Genomic DNA, 19,426 nt, shown 5'->3' with positions numbered 1-19,426 from the left:
TGTAGAGATTGGAGTGTTCCCGGTGGGAGCTAAAGAAGCAAAGTCAGGAATAGGTCTAAAATTCTGATGAGGGCTGTCATTTTAAGTGCTGCGACTTGTCCCAGCCGCGACAGCGTATATGGTTGTCAGCGACTTCACTCTGTCCACTAACTCTCGGTAATTAAGGGTCACATTCTCTTGGATGGTTGGGGCGAGTTGGATACCTAGATACAAAATGTTAGTACTCCAGCCAATTTAGAGCGCCCGCGTGAGATGTTCCTGCGTAACCTGTGAAACCGTCAAATGCAGCGCCTGTGATTTGGTGATGTTCATTCAAAAGCCCGAAACGGCTCTGAACATCTCAAACTCTCTTAGAAAACTCAGGAGTGTCTCCCGGGGAATATCGAGAGAGATGATAACGTTGTCCGCGTAAATAGTAATAAGGTGCTCTTCACCACCGGAGCATATGCCCCTCACTTCTGGATCGTCCCGTACTCTCTGCGCAAAAGGCTCCATATAGAGTGCGAATAAGCGAGGGGAAAGGGAAATCCCTGTCGCGTACTGCGTCGGATTGGAAAGCTCTCTGAATTTCTACTATTTACTCTAACTGCAGCTTGTGGTCTCTCGTACCCACTCAACACCCACAAGCAGAACCTGGCCCCAATCCAAAATGTCTCAGTACCTCTGCCAGATAGGGACAGTGCACCCTGTCAAACGCTTTCTCCGCGTCTATAGAGAAAAACATAATCTCTCGCTGGGAGCAGGATGCTTTGTCAATAATGTAGAGAAGTCGCTTGGTGTTGTCCGAGCAATATCTATTGGGGATAAATCCAGACTGGTCTGGAGCGACCAGTCCAGGCATATGAGGGGCAAAGCACGTCGCCAAGATCCCTGTGAATAGTTTTGCATCTACATTTAAGAGCGATATAGGTCGATAGAACCCGCATAGTCTCTTGTCCTTGCCAGGTTTCGCTATTACCGTGATGGAGGCCTCTAACATTGATGGAGAGAGTGTCGCTAGGCTCGTAATTGCGTTAAATACCTTGGTGAGGAGAGGGGGCCACTAGGTCGCAGAAAGTTGTATAAAAACAGCCGGTATGCCATCAGGGCCAAGCGACTTATTGAGCTTTAGTCCAGAGATTGCGGTTATGACCTCCTCGATTCTGATAAGTTTATCAAGATCTGCTGCTTGTTCCGCCGTCAAGCTGGTAACTTTAGCTCTTCAGGTATTCAGAGATCGACTTGGGGGGAGATCCTGTGCCGAGTACAGATACTTATAGAAGGATTTGAACCTAGCTGGCACTGCCTCGTCTCCCGCTATTACCTCCGCTGTATTTGTTGTCAGAGCTTCCGCAGTGTTAGCCTGACATTGCCCTTTGAGTTTGTTAGCTAATATTCTCCAGCACTTGTTCTCTCCCAGGTAGAATGCGTTTTTAAGGCATAAAATTGAATGTTCAGCATGGTCGAGGTCTAAGCCAGCTAGGTGCTTCCTGACCGTCTTTAGCTGTCGCCATACCCTTGAGGCCCCAGTGCAGTGGTGGATGCGTTCGTGTTTCCGGACCTGTTGTTGGAGTTGTGCCAGTTTGTCTCGCCTGACTTTGTGTTCCTTTTTGAGAGTCATGCTCAATAATCCCCAGGAGAACAGAAGGCTGTCTCAAGGACAGCAGCTTGGGTGCAACTGTAAGCCATTACTGGAAACCTGGGGCAACAAAGTAGCAACTTTCTATAGTTGCCATTTGTGGAAAGGTTACATCAAATTCAACTTGAGCAACAAGTTGGTTGTTGGGTTTAATACAACAATTCCTTTGATACTTTAAAGTATCCTACTTAGGAGTACTATTCAGAAGTAAGCACTGCTGAGTTGTCTGCACGCACCAGTTGGCTACTAGCTTTTTCACAGTAAAAATTGAGCTTTTTACTGTCAGGACATACAAAGTTACTAAAAACATGTCCATTCTTTTAATATAACGCATGGTGCAGGAGGCCCGCGTTAGAGGTGACTTATAAATATTAAAAATGAAGATTTCGGCATTGACATTACTTTAAATGGCAAAGTCAAATTAGCAGTTTAAAAACTCCTCTGCCAGCTGGCAAAGCCGGGCTGGGAGTCAGGCTTTACTCTGTCACGATTGTGGCGGAGAAATAAGTGCTGTAGTCAATGAGGGACACTTTAACTTACAGGCCCTGAGTACCCCTGGGACCATATACGAGGGACTTATAAGTAAGTTAACATATGCCAATTGTGGGTGATCCAATTAGAAATATACGTTTTTGGTGTTAAGCACATGCAGTAATGCCTGGTCAGCGTGGTCCAGTGCATCACAGAGTCATTACACCATCACAAATTCCAGCAACAGAAGGGCAAAAAGTGGGGGAGAGCCTGCAAAAAGGGTACCTCCTCACACATAATGTATATATGTATGGTATTTCCATAGCGTGAATCTAGCCAAAAAGCAGCAGGGTGCTGTATATGGTCAAAGCCAAGCATTAAGTCAACGATTAACAGGAGCGGACGCTGGGTTGTGGACGGTTAATACATTGTGATGTAGTGTTGTTTAAAGGGGTGAGTGAACTCTGCTAAATTTGAGCAGGCCTGGAGCATGGAAAAGGCCTGCTGTCTTGTTTTTTTTTTCTATTTTTACACTTCTTAGCCTCCTGGGTGATGGTCTCCTGGCTGTGAGCGTTCTGAGAATCACCAGACATGGTCAGCTTGTATGCACGATAAACGGGGATGCTGCCCGTGTGCCTCTGTAAATGGTACCGCTGGTTTCCAATGATGTGGTGGACAAGCAAAGGGAGTCATAGGATTTCCATCAGGATGGGGATGAACTGCTCATATTTCTTCAGGCCCTGAGTGAGATACGCTGAGCATGTAGGATAACCTCAAGGGGTGCCAGTGTGGAGTCTGGGAGGCCACGAAGCAGGGCATTACCACCATCAAAATGCAAGAGTGCCAGTCCCTGAACAGCAGAAAATAACATTATTTCAGAACAACTCAGGATGCGGTGAAATTGTTATTTAATGGCAATAATTACAGTGCTTGTTATAATGGGTTCACATTTTTGGCAGCTATTCCTTCTGAATTTTAGACAAAAAATACGTTCTTGGTAGATTTTAACTTATTTTCGGCTATGTTTTAATTCTTGTTCTTACTGTTCACCGCCGAGTACGTACTGTACTGAAACATGCAAATAAAAATTGACACACGTCCATAATTGTGATGGCTCTGCGCGTACTTTGGCTCTAAGAATTTTTGGATTGTTCACCTCAAAGAAAGGCACAGAGCTGCTGCTCCAGAGACACTCGACTTTAGACCCTTGATGATGACGCATTAATCCGGCACTATTCAAAAGCTGACTACTAGAGTGCTGGAATGTTAAGACCAAGAAGTACCATTTTGCCAGCTTTTCCAATCTTTTTGTGTTTGAGATTGTTTTATTAGTCCACCTGCTTCTTTCTCCTTGTTTGCTGTTACTCAAAAGTCGCATTTTTTGTGTTACCATAAAAATCTTCTCCTGAATGTTTTCCTCGTAAATTGTAACTATTTCTGCACTAAACGCCCACCAACGTTCACCACGAATACCGCGTTTTGAAAAAATGGAGTTCGTGACTCATTGCTCCAATAAAGCTCCACCCGTAACGGAATATTTAGCGTTTAACATATTTTAAAAGAATGTTTGTAATGAACATATGACTAATACTAAACGTGGCACTATGTTCAACCTGTGGGCATATGAAGCTCGAATTCACTAGAAGCAGCTCTGCTTGGCTTCATATCAGTGGCGTAGCCCGTGTGTCATGGGCCCTAAGGCAAGGAAGGAAGTGGGCCCCCTGGCCGCTGTTTCTACTGTGAAAGAAACCAATAATGATGGTTCCCAGGGCCCCTCGGGTCTCTGGGTCCGGGTGCTACTGCACCTGCTACACTAAAAGGAGCTGCGCCTAAGCCTTACTGCACCTGCACCCAGTCGCGACACGGCCGCTAACACTCGCGACAAGGAGTTAACGTGGCACGCAACAGCTCCCACCTCCTCCCGCCGCCGTCAAGAGTCTGCCACCCTCATATCAGAGCGGCGCCCTGCCCAGCCACGGCACGGGGCATCCCGGGGGCGGCGCTGACGCAGCGACAGACGGCGTGTGCGAGTCACCGGGCCAGGAGAAGAGGGTGCGGCTCGTGCGTGCAGAGAGGGGCGGGGAGCCCCGGGCAGCAGTAGGTGGCCATGCAGGACCGCGGGGAGGCGGAGGAGGCGCGGGAGCCTGGCACTGGCAAGGATGGGCAGCCGGTCCAGGGGGTCACCGCGGCGACTGACGGGCAGCCTTGGGTGCTGCTCGCCTGGCTCCCGGGCTCCGGCTGGCGCAGGCCTTTGTGCACCCTGGCCACCTTCATATGCGCCAACGCGGTCTTCTGGTGAGTGCAGCAATGTGCATGTTGTGGACCCAGACCTGCAATGTTTACATAGATTCTGACAGCCATGCGTCACATATGTCAATATACATACATACATCAGCATACATACGTACTCTGACATCTTCTAAACATGCTTATACTTGCCAATTCTATACAAACCTGCTACTCGGGCGTTGCTTCCATTGGTTCAGCAGGTGCAGTGGGACCGGGCACAGAGGCCCGAGAGGGCTCACTGAACCCTGGCTGTTGCTATATTTCGCAGTTCAAATAGTGGCCAGGGGGCTGATTTCCTTCCTTGACCTAGGATCTATGACACACTGGCAACGTCACAGGACATACACCTACCTGACATGCACCTAGCTATACTGAATTGAAGCTCACAGCCCTTCGTATAAACATTTACAGAGAGACTTACATAACTGCATTCCTACAGCAACACATAAGTGCACGTATACAAATGCTAGAATTTACTTACATATATACACTGGCACACGTATACCCACTCAAACTTCTTATCATAGACACAAATGCACAGCCATGCATTCACCAGACTTCATGAATAAAGCATACACGCGCAGAAAAACATACCCAACCTGGAGACAGCCACTCTGAATAAAAGTATGAATGCATGTATGTTTGTGTGTGCACTTTTATCCAGTACATACTTTGTATGGTTGTACAATTGTATGCTGATGGACGTGAGTGAAACGTACATGATTACATATGTAGTTATCAGACTCATAAAGCGCTTGTTCTAATTACTATGCTGGTGCGCCCCGCCTTTTGCCGCTTTGTGTGTCCACTCCTTTCGCTGAAATATATGCACATATGTTGTCTATGTACTAGCCTCAAATGAGGTCACGTGGGTGACTGAAACATAGAATGATGACTTGAGTTCCAAAAATAATTTTGTTGGGGGCACGGCGTCAAGACTAATGTTCATTCACGTCCGTCTGCCGTCATTGTAGAAACAACAAAGCTATTTTCATTGGCATGCATTCAAAACACGACGCACGCCAGTTGTGTGGAACTGGCAGTTCGCAGAGGGTCGGTGTTGTGTGCAAGCTTTGGACGTTACCAGCCAGAGGCGCAACTAGAGCCAAATTTGGGGGGGGGGGGGGGGGGGGCTGAGTAAAAATTTCGGGGGGGGGGGCTGAACTTTAAGCAATAGGCGGAGTGGAGCTGCAGGGGCTCTTAAAAGGGGTGAAACAAAAGCGAGGCCTCGTTAACATGCAAATGGTCGTTTAAAGACTTGTGAAGTGCTCGGGTGCGGCTGCTTTTTTGCCCGGGAAGGTGTCTCATCCCGGGCTGCCACACACGACGGGTGGGGGGGCTGAAGCCCTTTGAGTCCAATGGGTGTTGCGCGCCTGTTACCAGCATCTCCACCGTCCTCAGGAACGCCGCCTACACCTGTTCTCGGACATAAAAAACACATTTATTACAAAATTTAGATAATTTTCTTCACTGAATTGATAAATGTTCTAGTTCATCCAAAAGATAATCGGAGTTTTATTTAATTCTGTGTAATCGCATTCACAGCCTTTTTTATAAAGTCCTTGATTACTAGTCGGGTGAAGTTTTGGGATTAAAAAAAAAAATCTTTTCATTGAACAGTTAAACAAAGTAAACTGCAGTGACATAAGACATTGCAGCTCAGTAAAGAAACGCAGCAGCATCCACCAAGAAAGACGGCGGAGGACAGCCACAGTGCGACATTGAACCATTACAGCAGTGCTCCACAGGCCTGCGGTGAAAGCAACAGCATCATTATTACTAGACATCATCAGTCCCTTCTAGGGGTTCACAGATGCCTCCCCTATACTCATTCCACTGACCCCATATGTTAGTCCATATATTTGGGCACCCCCTTCCCTCATATACCACGTTCACTGCCAGCATGCACCAATCCATGTCGTTTTTCTAGTCCCCCAAACTCGAACTCAATTCGGATTTTCACATGTGAGCTATATTCTGCTTGGCCACCATCAGTCCCAAGGTGACCCAGAGACGGTCCATACGATTGAGGTCTGTTTCAGCCCACACATTGAGAAGGCATTATTTGGCAGACAGTGCCCGATCACTTCCCACCACTTTTTTGAGGCAGGTCAGTACCCTCTCCCAAAATTGTTGAAGCTGGGGGCGACTCCACAGCATATGGAAACAAGCATTGGCATAGCCAATAGGTCTCCCTTTTGGGACCTTCTAAGTATTTAGTTATGCAGCATAATATCCTTGGTGCAACCACATCAACTGTTGCGTGGCTAAACACTTATAAGGTCCCAAAGGCGAGATCTATTGGCTATGCCAATGCTTGGTGTGGTTGTGTGTGTGGTTGTGTGTGTGTGGTTGTGTGTGTGTGGTTGTGTGTATGTGTGGTTGTGTGTGTGTGTGTGGTTGTGTGTGTGTGTGTGTGTGGTTGTGTCTGTGTGGTTGTGTGTGTGGGTGCGTGTGTGGGTGCGGTTGTTGCTGTGGGTGGCGGTTGCGGCTGCAGGTGTGTATGTGGATGTGTGGTTGTGTGTGGTTGTGTGTGTGGTTGTGTGTGTGGTTGTGTGTGTGTGGTTGTATGTGTGGTTGTGTGTGTGGTTGTGTCTGTGGTTGTGGTTGTGTGTGTGTGGTTGTATGTGTGGTTGTATGTGTTGTTGTGTGTGTGGTTGTGGTTGTGTGTGTGGTTGTGTGTGTGTGGTTGTGTGTGGTTGTGTATGTGTGTGGTTGTGTGTGTGTGGTTGTGGTCGTGTGTGTAGTGTGTGTGTGTGGTTGTGTGTGTGGTTGTGTGTGTGTGGTTGTGTGTGTGTTGTTGTGTGTATGGTTGTGTGTGTTTGTGTGTGTGGTTGTGTGTGTGTGGTTGTGTGTATGGTTGTGTGTGGTTGTGTGTGTGTGTGGATGTGTGTGTGGTTGTGTGTGTGCTTGTGTGTGTGCTTGTGTATGTGGTTGTGGTTGTATGTGTGGTTGTGTGTGTGGTTTTGTGTGTGTGTGGTTGTGTGTTTGTGTGGTTGTGTGTGTGTGGCTGTGTGTGGTTGTGTGTGTGGTTGTGTGTGGTTGTGTGTGTGTGGTTGTGTGTATGGTTGTGGTTGTGTGTGGGTGTGTGTGGTTGTGTGTGTGGTTGTGTGTGTGTGGTTGTGTGTATGGTTGTGGCTGTGTGTGCTTGTGTGTGGTTGTGTGTGTGTGTGTGTTTGTGTGTGTATGGTTGTGTGTTTGTTGTGTGTGTATTTGGTTGTGATTGTGGGTGTGTGTGTTTGTGTGTGTGTGGTTGTGTGTGTGTGGTTGTGGTTGTGTGTGTGGTTGTGTGTGTGTGTGTGGTTGTGTGTGTGGTTTTGTGTGTTTGTGTGTGTGGTTGTGTGTGTGGTTGTGGTTGTGGTTGTGGTTGTGTGTGTGTTTGGGTGTTGTGTGTGTGGTTGTGTGTGGTTGTGTGTGTGTGTGGTTGTGTGTGTGTGGTTGTGTGTGTGGTTGTGTGTGTTTGTGTGTGTGTTTGTGCGTGTGGTTGTGGTTGTGTGTGCGGTTGTATGTGGTTGTGTGTGTGTGGTTGTGTGTGTGTGGTTGTGTGGTTGTGCTTGTGGTTGTGTGTGGTTGTGGTTGTGTGTGTGGTTGTGGTTGTGTGTGTGTGTGTGTGTGGTTGTGTGTGTGATTGTGTGTGGGGTTGTGTGTGGGGTTGTGTGTGTGTGGTTGTGTGTGTGGTTGTTTTGTGTGTGTGGTTGTGCTTGTGTGTGTGGTTGTGTGTGTGTGGGTGTGTGTATGTGTGTGGTTGTGTGTGTGTGGTTGTGTATGTGTGGTTGTGTGTGTTGTTGTGGTTGTGTGTGTGTGGTTGTGGTTGTGTGTGTGTGTGGTTGTGTGTGTGTTGTTGTGCATGTGGTTGTGGTTGTGTGTGTGGTTGTGATTGTGTGTGTGGTTGTGGTTGTGTGTGTGACAGTAATACTAAAAGCATATCAAAATAAAGGAACACAAACATCGAGTTTGTGGAAAGAGAAAGCACATTGTAAGTCACACAGCAGCAAAGCATTAACACAACAACATGTTCTTTGATGTTTGATGTTCTTTGAAGAGAACATCAAAGGAGCGCCGCGAAAGTGATCATGGGCAAAAGGGAAAGTGATCTCAGGCGCTAAATGAGCATGATGAGGTTTGCCATATGGTGCCTCTGCTCATAAGTGCGCGCCCGCGCACATGCACTGTAGCTCTAGGCTGGCCCTGGTAGCGTTTTTTGAACCTCACTAAAAGTCTCGCCAGACCAGTGCATGCGCTCGGTCAGGTGAGACCTAAAAAGAGACATCCTGACCACACCCACTAAGGCACCCAGCATTATCCGATTTGCCTGTTTTAATCAGAGTAGTACATGCATAATAGCTGTGATGGAGTATTTTCAGCTGCACCAGTCGAAATCTGGAGCGTATGGCCACTTCTCTAGGGGAGGCCAGGGCTTCCGGCCACTCCTCCTCCTCCAGATCACACTCCCAACTCATCCCCTGTGGTCAAAGGAGTTATTAATTAATTTGCTGTAGGTGAGCAAGATTGCTTGTCTCGGCATGTACTCATCTAGGAGCCTATCCTCAAGTGGAGAGCACTGTTGGAGGTCCATCCCCCTGGGAATTGCCTTCTGAAGGGCGATCCTGACCTGTAAATATTGGAAGGTCTTGGATGTGGCTAACTGGTACTCCCCCTGCAACTCTGGGAATGAACGCACGTCTCTCTGCTTCCACAGATCACCCACCTTTGACAGACCTCTCAAATTCTATTTGTCAAATCCTCTGTGTGTGGTCAGGGTGCCTAACTTTGCCGTATCCCACAAGGAGGTGGGATGTGTGATTTTGTCCTTCCACTCCGTGTTGTGAAGTGCGGTATGCCAAAGAGCCACGGTATTTGCCATAGGGCTAAGTGTAGGCGCAGCCTCAGGAACCCGATAAATTGCTCTAAGATAGCCACCCAACCTCATGTCATCCTTGTCCATCCTATATGCTGGTTTCCCCTCCAGGAGATGGACCCAGTGGTTTAAAGCCATAAGCTCTGCGGCCGAATAGTACTTTTTTTTTGTTAGGAAGGGCTATATCACCCTCAAACCAACACCAAGTCAGTTTATGCAGGGCAATACGTGGGAGACCCCCATCCCAGAGAAGGCTGCGCACCTGATAATTAATGGTCTGGAAATAGGTCGCATGAACCGGATATGGCGTATTATGGAGCACGTACAAGAATTGGGACAGGGCCATCATCTTGAAGAGAGCCGCCCTCCCCAAAAAAGACAGAGGCAGGGCTCTCGAATGTCAGACATCCACTCTCAGCCAATGAAGGGCAGCTCCAGATTACAGGTGTCGAAAACCCCAGGATCACATGTGATAAAATCCCCAAGTATCTGAAACCACCAGAAACCACTTGGGCCTCACAAGCAGTTGTTAACACTGGAGTTTCACTGCTAAGTACATATTTAAGTGATTTGTGCCAATTGATAGTATGGTCCGAGTACCTCTGGTATACTGTAAATACTTGTATGATTCTTTAAAGGGAGTCAGTGGGGTCAGCAACATACAGCAGAATATCAGCCGCGTAGCAGGAGATTCTATCTCTCCACTCCGCGGTCCATCTCAGTCCTCTGAACATAGTGTCAGTTCTCACCCATGCTGCCAATGGCTCCAGCACCAAGGCAAAGATCAAGGGGAAAAGAGGACAGCCCTGCCTCATGCCCCGTTGGAGTGAAAACAAAGCAGACATGCCCCCTTTCACCGCCACCTGGGCAAGTAGATCAGAATACAGGAGCCGAATCCAGGACAGGAAAAAAGGGGCAAAACCTTATCTTTTTCAACACTGCGTAAATAAAGGGCCACTCTTTCGTGTCGAAAGCCATACATGCATCAAGGGACAGTATGATTGCATCCTCCTGGGTCAGGTCTGCTCAGCCCAAGACACCATTTCAGGTGACACAGGTTAAGCGCTGTGCTCCTTTTTGGCATAAAGCCGGACTGATCTGGATGGACCAGCAGGCTAATCACTTGAATCAAACACATGGTCAAAAGTTTAGTAAGTATTTTAACTTCAATAACGAAATGGGCCTATATGAGGCACATTCCTCAGACAGCTTGCCGTTCTTGTGGATCACCACTACAGTAGCCACTCTTTGATCTCTCGGCAGCACACCAGCCTCTTGGCTTTCCAGGATCATGTGCAGGAGACGGGGCACTAATTCTGGGGCTGTAAGTATGTATAACTCTATGAGGAGTCCATTGGGCCCCACTGAATTGAGAGTGACGATGGCGTCTGCCACCTCCTTCTCCGTCAAATCTCTGTTCATCATTTCCCTATCTGATTGCGACAGTCCCGGTATTTGGATATCTGCTAGGAGCTCTTGAGATTCCTCATGAGTGGCTGTGTCAGCCAAAGCATAGATGCAGGTATAGTATTCCGCAAATGCTGAGACCACCCCGTCTTTCTCGCACAAGTCCCCCAGCATCAGTTAAGCTTTCCAGAACCCATCAGGGCCTCGCCCCCCTCCTCTCCAACCAAGCAAGGAGCTTCTCGGCCTGATCACCCACTTCATATAGGCAATGTTGAATATCACTGAAGAAGGTCCTGGCTGCCTCTGTTCCCACCTCCCTATATTCTCTCTGTTTCAAAGCCAGGTTGTGGATAAGGTCTCCTTGGTTCCCCCCGACAAGCTGGGACTCCATCTCACTCTTGATTCTCTCTAGATCAGGTCTCTTCTCCTTGTTATATCCCGCAATCAAGGCTATACCCTTACCTCTTATCAACGCTTTGTAAGCCTCCCACATCATCTGGGCCGAAGTCACAGAGCCCTAACCTTCATTAAAGTAAGTGTCCATAGTTTCAAGAAGACTTTTGTGGATACGAGGAACTTTAAGGTACCATGGATTTAGCACCACCCGACGACAACTGCCACCATCTGTCAGTCCATAGGTTGCACTGACTGGGGAGTGATCAGAGATACCCCTGGCGAGGTCTGAGATTTCTTTAAACAAGGGAGTTGATGAGCCGAGAATAATATGTAGTCAATGCTTGAAAGATTCCCATGGGCCCCAGAGTGGAATGTGTATTGTCATGCTGTGGAATTAAAGGCTTGCCACCTATCAATTGACCCATGTGCCCCATGAATTCATTTAAAGACTTTCATTGGGATGTCGACCGGCAAAAAGGAAAGTGGCCCGCCTCCTCATTGTTAACTGCTTTAAAATGTCCTTCCAAGAGGAACCTACCATAAGGGAGTGTGTGCAAATGCGTGTCAAATCCTGATAGGGCATCATCATGTAGTCGGGGGGAATGTAAAGGGAAACAATGTTAATCGTGGTGCCCTCCCATTGTCTCATCACTGTTACAAATCTCCTGTGGGCATCAGGCCATGTCTTCTGTATGGCAAGCGGAAGTGTTTTACGCATGAGGATGCCCACACCTCTTGATCCCCTTGTGTATGTCGTTGAGCGACCATCTTGTAACCTCCTCTGTGTAATGCGTGGCAAGTTTTCCATTGTAAGTGTGTTTACTGGGGGAGGTCCACATCAGGTGCATGTCTCCTAAGATATTGTAGCACTACACCCCATTTAATTTTGTCCCCCAGGCCACTGACATTCCAGGAAAGGATCTTAAAGGCAGGGGACATCAGCGTCTCAGCCATGTGGCGTGACTACCCAAAGGGCGAAGACAGCATCAAAGTTCCATTTCACTTCCATCGTACATAAGAACCCTGCTTGAAAAAGAAGACCCAAAGAGTCCATCCCAGGTCCCTTGGGGAAGCCTGTGCCCTAGATGAATCTGGCTGTGGCCATTACAGAAAGCGACAATGGCACAAATAGAAAAGCATCAGGTCTAGTTTGCTGCTGCAAAAAAGAAAGGACGTCACCAAAGTCAATACAAAACAACATAACAAAAAAATGCATCATAACTAAAGCCCCAGAGCTTTTGTAATCTTGATCTGCCTTATCACGACTGGCCCGGTGTTCCCGCACCTGGCCCATTTTTGCAATCTGGAAATCCGGCCAGTAAAAATTGAATGAGGATTCGGCTGCCAGACCTTTACCCTTAGCCCCGCTATGGTAAAGGAGGAGCCTGCAGAGCACTTTTCCCCTTTTCCTTGCCTGTACTCCCAACTCAAAGCACTCCACCCCTGCCCTCAGAGCAGCCACTTCCCCACTTTACGCACCTGCTCAATGCAAGTGATGAATCAAAGCATCAAACCGCCTTGGTATCGGGAATTCCTGGGGTTCTGGCGACATTATAAATCACACCTCAGAAAACCAGGTGGTTTGTGATATCACAAAGACCACAACGTTGCATTGACGTACCATATTATGTTACCCTTCGTGTATTTTTTTATATGCTGTATTTATTTTTGGGTAAGCAACTTAAAATGGTGCTTTTATAAAATAGGGACATTTCATGATTTCATGTTGTGAGCAAGGCTCTTTGCTGAAAGGTGACATGGCTGCTCCAAGTGCTTGTGTCTTTGAGATTTTATATATAAATATCACCTACTGGTGGTCGCCAGTAGGTAGTTTTAGCTCAGACCCAGTTTCCATAGGAAAATAATTTTTTGTTTTGCTAATAACTTTGGCGCTGTTTGACGAATCTTCACAAACTTTTCAAAACTAGTGGGCCAGTCTCTTCAGCTGCTGTCTGGAAAGTTTCTGGGTTATTCGTTAGGCAGGATAGAGAAAAAGGGAGTGTCCCAAAATGCGTAGGGATTTTACACATGACTATACCGTGAACTGCTGATCGAAATTACAACAAATTTGGCAAAAAGCTAGATCTTGGTCCAGAAAGTATGCTTTTTGTAATTTGGTGTAAACTTGTTCAGTAGTTCTGGAGTTATTTAAGACAAAAGATTTATGTCTATCTAGACACGCGGATCCGCCGCAATGGATCTGCGGATCCATGCACCTACAGCTTTGCCATGATTGGCTGGCACCACTTCAACCAAAAAGTGGTGGCAGCCATCCTGGGACTTGGACTTGTCCGAGTCTCAAGAAAAAAGGCAAAAATACCCACTTGGGTAGGAATACCCTGACCCTCTAGGCCTGGTGGTGTGGTCCCATCGCACCCCACCTGGAGCCAAAAACATTTTTTTTTTAAATGGCAGCACATTTGTGGAGGATATGTGGCAAATTAAAAAAGTATTTTAAAAAGCACGGTCTACCATGCTTGTTTTTTTTTTACACCTGCCCCCTGGTGAGCCAGGCCCCAGGTTGGGGGAGGAATACAATAGTAGATATATTTGGGGGAGCGGGTGTGTGTGGCCCCCTCCCCAGGTCAGTTTCAGCCTTGGGGACCCCCTCCCCTGGGGCCCTGCCAATAGTAAAAAAGAAGAAGGGGGGCCACGCAGCCCCCCTTCCTGCCGATTTCAGCCCCAGGGACCGCATTCAATGGGGCCTGACTGTAATAAAAAAGGGGGAGGGGGCATGCAGCCCCCTTCCCCAGGCCGATTTCAATCCTGGGGACCCATCCTATATATTGCATGGAAAGGGGACCCAGGCTCCCCCCTCCATTGTCGATTTCGGCCCTGGGGAACAAATCCCCCAGCCACAACCACAAAGGTGATGGGGGCAGCGCAGCCCCCTTCCTGAGCCATTAATGGCCCGAGAACTACATCCTCCAGGGCCGGCTTATATGCTATGTCCCGGAGTGCCTACCTCTGGGACATAGCGGTTTCCTTGCCCACACTGTCACAGGCAGGGAAACCATTGTTTGCTTTTGCTTGGCCAGAGCAATTTTAAAATTCCTACCACACGGAAGCAAATCCCAAGTCTACTCCTAGCGGTCGGGAGCATGAAAAATGCTCCCGCCCTCAGGGAGCGGACTTTTCCTTTGTTTCCCTACCCACACTGAAGCAGGTAGGGAAACAGATGAAGAGCTCCTGCCCGCAGGGTGCAATATTTATAGCTGTTCCCAGCGTGCAAGAGCAATGTACAGCCCCACCCTTTGTTGGCCAGGCCCCGGGTGATGGGATCCCTAGGGCCGATATAGGCCCGGGAGGAGAGCTGCGTACCCCCTCCCCCTTTCTTTAGTATGACTGGTCCCCCGGGGAGGGGGGTCCCTGGGGCCTAAATCGGTCTTAGGAGGGGTACTCCTGAAATATGACTACTAAGGCTTGGTGAAGAGCGCCACTTGGCTCCACTCCCCTCTAAATAAACATAAGGTACTGGAGGATGGGATCCCCAGGCCGTAATGGGTATAATAAGTCACCACGTGGCCCCACCTTTGAACTTTGAAAAACCTAACATCTTGCCTGTGGACAACCCTGGCGGGGATTTGGCTTTAGGTATGATAATTAAATATTACTTTGTGTTAAAAATCTATAGAAATTCACTGAAAAAAATAAAGGTCAAAGTAACGTTGTACTTAGGTGAATATGTCAGTGAAAAGATTAACGCTTCAAAAAACAAATCCACAGAAATTCACCATTTCTGGCAGAGTTAACTATAACTTGCACCCATGCTATTCCACTCCGAAAGATCGCACAGATTACATCACTCATGACATGTTCTATGACATCATTTATGCCATTACTGATAACATCACAAATGACATTATTGATTACATCACTGATGACACCATCTAAGTTTTTTTCTTCACGTTGCTCTATAAATGGGTATGGCATTAGAGCTATGAAAGTAAATGGAAAATGTCTGAGAATAATATGAAACATCATTACTGATATCATATATACAACCCCCATAGGTATAGCAAGCTCGTGTTATGTGCAATTGACCCTCTACAGTAAACTTCATGGGTAACAGAGTTCATGTTGACTATGAACCACAGATGAAAGGAGAACCTATCCTGCACATGGTGTTTAATTTGCATACAACTTGGCTAGAAAACCACGTTCCTCCAGATACTTAAGCCCTGTTGCATAGCTCATGCCCTACTACGGACAGTCTTTACCTTTATCAAACCCCTGACAGTCAATGAACCTACATTGAGAAATGAAGTGGATATGATTAGAAAAGTGGGCACTGTTAACACTGTTCACTTTATGGAGATAGTTTACTCTGTACTACACAGTTTGCAGACAGTGAAACTCCCTTGAAACATACACCACAGAGTATTAAAAATGATTTACTAAGAGCAGTAGATTCCCTATTGTGGTAGGAAGTAGCACATTTTGTGGCAAAAATATGGAAATTTTGCGGCACAAATTTGGGAATTTTGCAGCATTTCTACAGCACTTCATTCCGATATTCTGCATACAATAATGTCTCCCTGAAATGTTGTATCTCCAATTCCTTCCTATTTAAAAAGTACAATCTACTGTTCACCTTTGAACTTTATAATGGTGATAATTTGAAATCACTTTCAATCCCTGGCCACAAGATGTCCTTGTCCATTCCTGATACCTCAGCGAAATTTAGCCAAACACAATCACTTGTTGAGTGCTCCCTTTTTGTTACTCATCTATGTTCAGACAGTGAATTCGCCCTCCCTTCCCCATTCTTTCATCTTTTCTTTCAGTTCCCTTTTTTAAAATATATTTTTGTAAAAAAAAGGTGGCACATCAAACTTTCCATAGAACCTTAACTCCTTGTTAGTTTTTGGTATTTCCTGTGCTTTTGCAAGTATACTGTAGCACTCGATTCCTCATACAATAATATGCATACAACAACAAGAACCTTTAGGGGCCCAGGAAAACGCACTGTAGACCGAGATAATCACACAAGGAACGACTGCTGAAGCCCATGAATCACAAATAGTTTCACAAAATACTAATTCTGTCACACAAATAAAAAAATAATTTAATGCTGTATCACTCAGCGGCTTAGTCACAATTTAGTACAAATTCTTACACACATCCATATACTTAATTAGCCTCTCATTCACATCTCACTTCTACTTCCCAAGACTGATGGGAGACACAGGAGATACAGTTAATAGAGCATGGTAGAGTGGGAGCTAAAGGTAACTTACTACCTAACTTGTGAATCTCTGGTCTTTTTTAGATTATGTGTTGTAGCCAGTAATGCACCTCCTTTAACCTTAACTTTAATTTAATTTAACATTTTCAGGTAATTTTCAGATATATGTGTGCAAAGTGACATACAAATAATGTTTATGGGTGGACAGGATTGATGATACATTTCTTGTCTACTCTGAGAACAGGATGAAGCAGAACCTGCTGCTATTTCAGCAGTCTCCCTCTCTTCTCACAGTAGGGAGCACATTTTTGCTGTGCAGAGAGTTAGCAATAAATGAGCCCAGGCATTTACAGGTGCTTTTTGACGGCCCCTGTGATTCACCGCATCTGGCACTAGTCATGGAACATACTTCCCTGCATGAGATGTTTTCCTTTTAAGCTGGGCACAACCAGAGTCTGAAAGAGAGCAAAACATAAATAGTAAAATAGCCAGCTAAGAATAGGAACAACACTCACTTTCCATTCCTGGCCACAAGATGTTTTCGTTTCCACAAAGTTGGGGGTTGAGAGTCAAAAACATCTGTAAATTCTCCTAACTTCGTGCACTTTTGTAAAAAGCACTGCCTTTTTACAAAACTGCCGATTTTGTGTAAAAATTGCGAAATCCTGGAGGGTCTGAACAGTGTACACTCAATAGAAAACGTATCCAAAAAATGACGATCTACTCAAAATAACTATGGTCTGAAGGTGCTAAAGATCATACTACCTGCCGCCTTCCTACTGTGGTGATAACTTTACAGATAACCAATCTTCTGAAGCAAAACAAGCATGTGTACATAGGTTAGTACCTGGTGCACAAAGTCTTCTACATTATGTAGAAACTGTCACGCTGTGACAAATCTATCTAATAACTCAAGTCTGCTTAAAATACTTAATATGTTTTACGTAAAATCTTTGCCCGATTAGATACTTTTGCTACAGAGCCAAACAAACTTGTGTAGAACATGCTGTATACAAGTCGTCAACTGTCACCTGCGTACAGAGTTAGTCTTCAATCGAAAGATTTATAACGTGTTCAATACCTCTACACACCTAAAATGCATTAGGAGCACATGCGTTTCGTAAACACTTACACCCATTAGCTGGACACAGGCTGCACAAAATTAGGTAGAAAAGTATTATGGTAGTTACCTGCCACTATGTAAACTATTAAAAAAAACACAGCACACTTGTTGGATGATGTCATTAGTGATGTCATTTGAGATGTCATCAGTGATGTCATAGATCATGTCATAGAACATGCAGTGAGTGAAGTAATATGTGTGGTCATAAGCAGTGCAATGCAAGGTGCAAGTCAGAGTTCTGGTGAATTTCTATGTTTTCTTTTAGTTAAAAATGTTAATGTCACTGAAATATTCACTTAAAATATAACGTTAGTTTAACCTTTGGTTTATGCAGCGCATCTATATATATATATATATATATTCACTGAAAAAACCATAGGTTTCAGGGGCGTTATAGTTAGCTGGACTTTTCACTCGTACAAAACCATTGAAATTCCCCCGTTATAGTTAGTTCAGCTAACTATAACTCGCGCGCCCGCAATGCACTGCTGATGACGTCACATATTACATCACTCATGACATGGTCAGTGACATCACTCATGACATCACTGATGACATCTCAAATGACATCACTGATGACATCATCCAGTGAATGTGTGTTTTTCTGAAAATTACATATGTTTTATCTATGTATATCTCAAGGTCGATGGAAGAATAAATGGGTATATAAGTGTCTAAATGGATGATTTGTTTTTGAAAAATTGATTGTATAACTGACTGAGTAAGTGAATCTTAGTGAATACATGGCTTAGTGAGTAATGTTTAAATATGTAAATATCTGTATCAGTCTCTCACTTTGTGTATAAGTGGCTGCATGGGTTGGTGAGTAGCTACATGAGTGTCTATATAGGTTATTAGTTGGTTTTTTGAGTATCAGTATGAGTGTCTGAGTTATTGTATGGTTCGGTGGGGGGTATTACGTAGTGCATAGGTGCATGAATGAGTGACTCACTGTTTGTATGTGTTGAAGACAGCATGTGTGCAGGACTGTATGGGTGGATGAGTGTGTGCATGGGTGTGTTAGTGAGTGAATGACTGTCTCAATAGTGTCTTTATGAGTAACTACATATGTTTTAAACTAGTATATGTGACTATTGGTGTATATAAGTGAGTATATGTGAGAGTGAGAGATTGAAAGAGTTCCTGTATGAATAAGTATGTGTTTCTATAAGTGATTGTTTAAAAGACTATGTGTAAGTTTCTGTAGAAGTAAGTGTGGAGGTGTGTGTATAACTGTATATGCAAGTAAATGGATGTTTGATTCTTTAATAGCATGAGTGACTATGTGTGTGAGTAACTCTATGGATGAGTGGCGTTGTGTAACAGGATGTATAGGTGTATGAGTACATATGATGAGTGAGTACATGTATGAGTGACTGTATAGGATTGTTGGTGAATGAGTGGATGTGTAAGTGGATCTTAGAATTACTAATAGGTTGTTGTAACTGATATTGGTATGTCCATTGTTTTGAAAATTTTAGTTTCTATTTTTGAATGTGTCTATCAAAGGTTATATTAGGGGGAGAGGAGGTCTGCCACTCTATCACAAGGATGATATCATCAGTGATGTCATTTGAGATGTCATGAGTGATGTCACTGACCATGTCATGAGTGATGTAATATGTGACGTCATCAGCAGTGCATTGCGGGTGCGCGAGTTATAGTTAGCTGAACTAACTATAACGGGGGAATTTCAATGGTTTTGTACGAGTGAAAAGTCCAGCTAACTATAACGCCCCTGAAACCTATGGTTTTTTCAGTGAATTTGTAAGGTTTTTTAAATGCTAATTCCTAACTATAACGTGCCTGAAACCTATGGTTTTTTCAGTGAATTTCAAAGGTTTTTTAAATGCTAATTTCTAACTATGCCTACAGAGATAGGACATGTGAAGAAAGAAGAAAAAACGCACAGAAAGAAAAAAAAGAAATGCAGAAAGAAGCAACAGAAGTCCTCAAAGACGAAGAAAAGTGCAGGAAGAAGGATAACGTGCAGAAAGAACAAACAGAAGAGCAGAAAGAAGCCTTGTTGCAAAATCATCCTGTACCCTCAATTTTTTCAAACGGATACTGGTGGTA

The 19,426-nt window shown here is 45.3% G+C and overlaps 1 protein-coding gene across 1 annotated transcript in view; it reads left to right on the top strand.

Moving 5' to 3' along the window:
* Nucleotides 1-4,075: 4,075 nt before the first annotated feature.
* The window catches only part of RETREG1 (reticulophagy regulator 1), a 576,354-nt gene continuing 561,003 nt past the window's right edge, over nt 4,076-19,426 (top strand). The window contains exon 1 of the mRNA XM_085606905.1: nt 4,076-4,384. Within this exon, the coding sequence (XP_085463031.1) occupies nt 4,197-4,384 (188 nt within the window). The 5' untranslated portion in view covers nt 4,076-4,196. The remainder of the gene's footprint in view (nt 4,385-19,426) is intronic.

The sequence above is a fragment of the Triturus cristatus genome, chromosome 5_2, assembly GCF_964204655.1.
Source record: "Triturus cristatus chromosome 5_2, aTriCri1.1, whole genome shotgun sequence".
NCBI lineage: Eukaryota > Metazoa > Chordata > Amphibia > Caudata > Salamandridae > Triturus > Triturus cristatus.
Note: the sequence above shows the minus strand (reverse complement) of the source record. Positions and strands in the feature narration are given on the sequence as shown.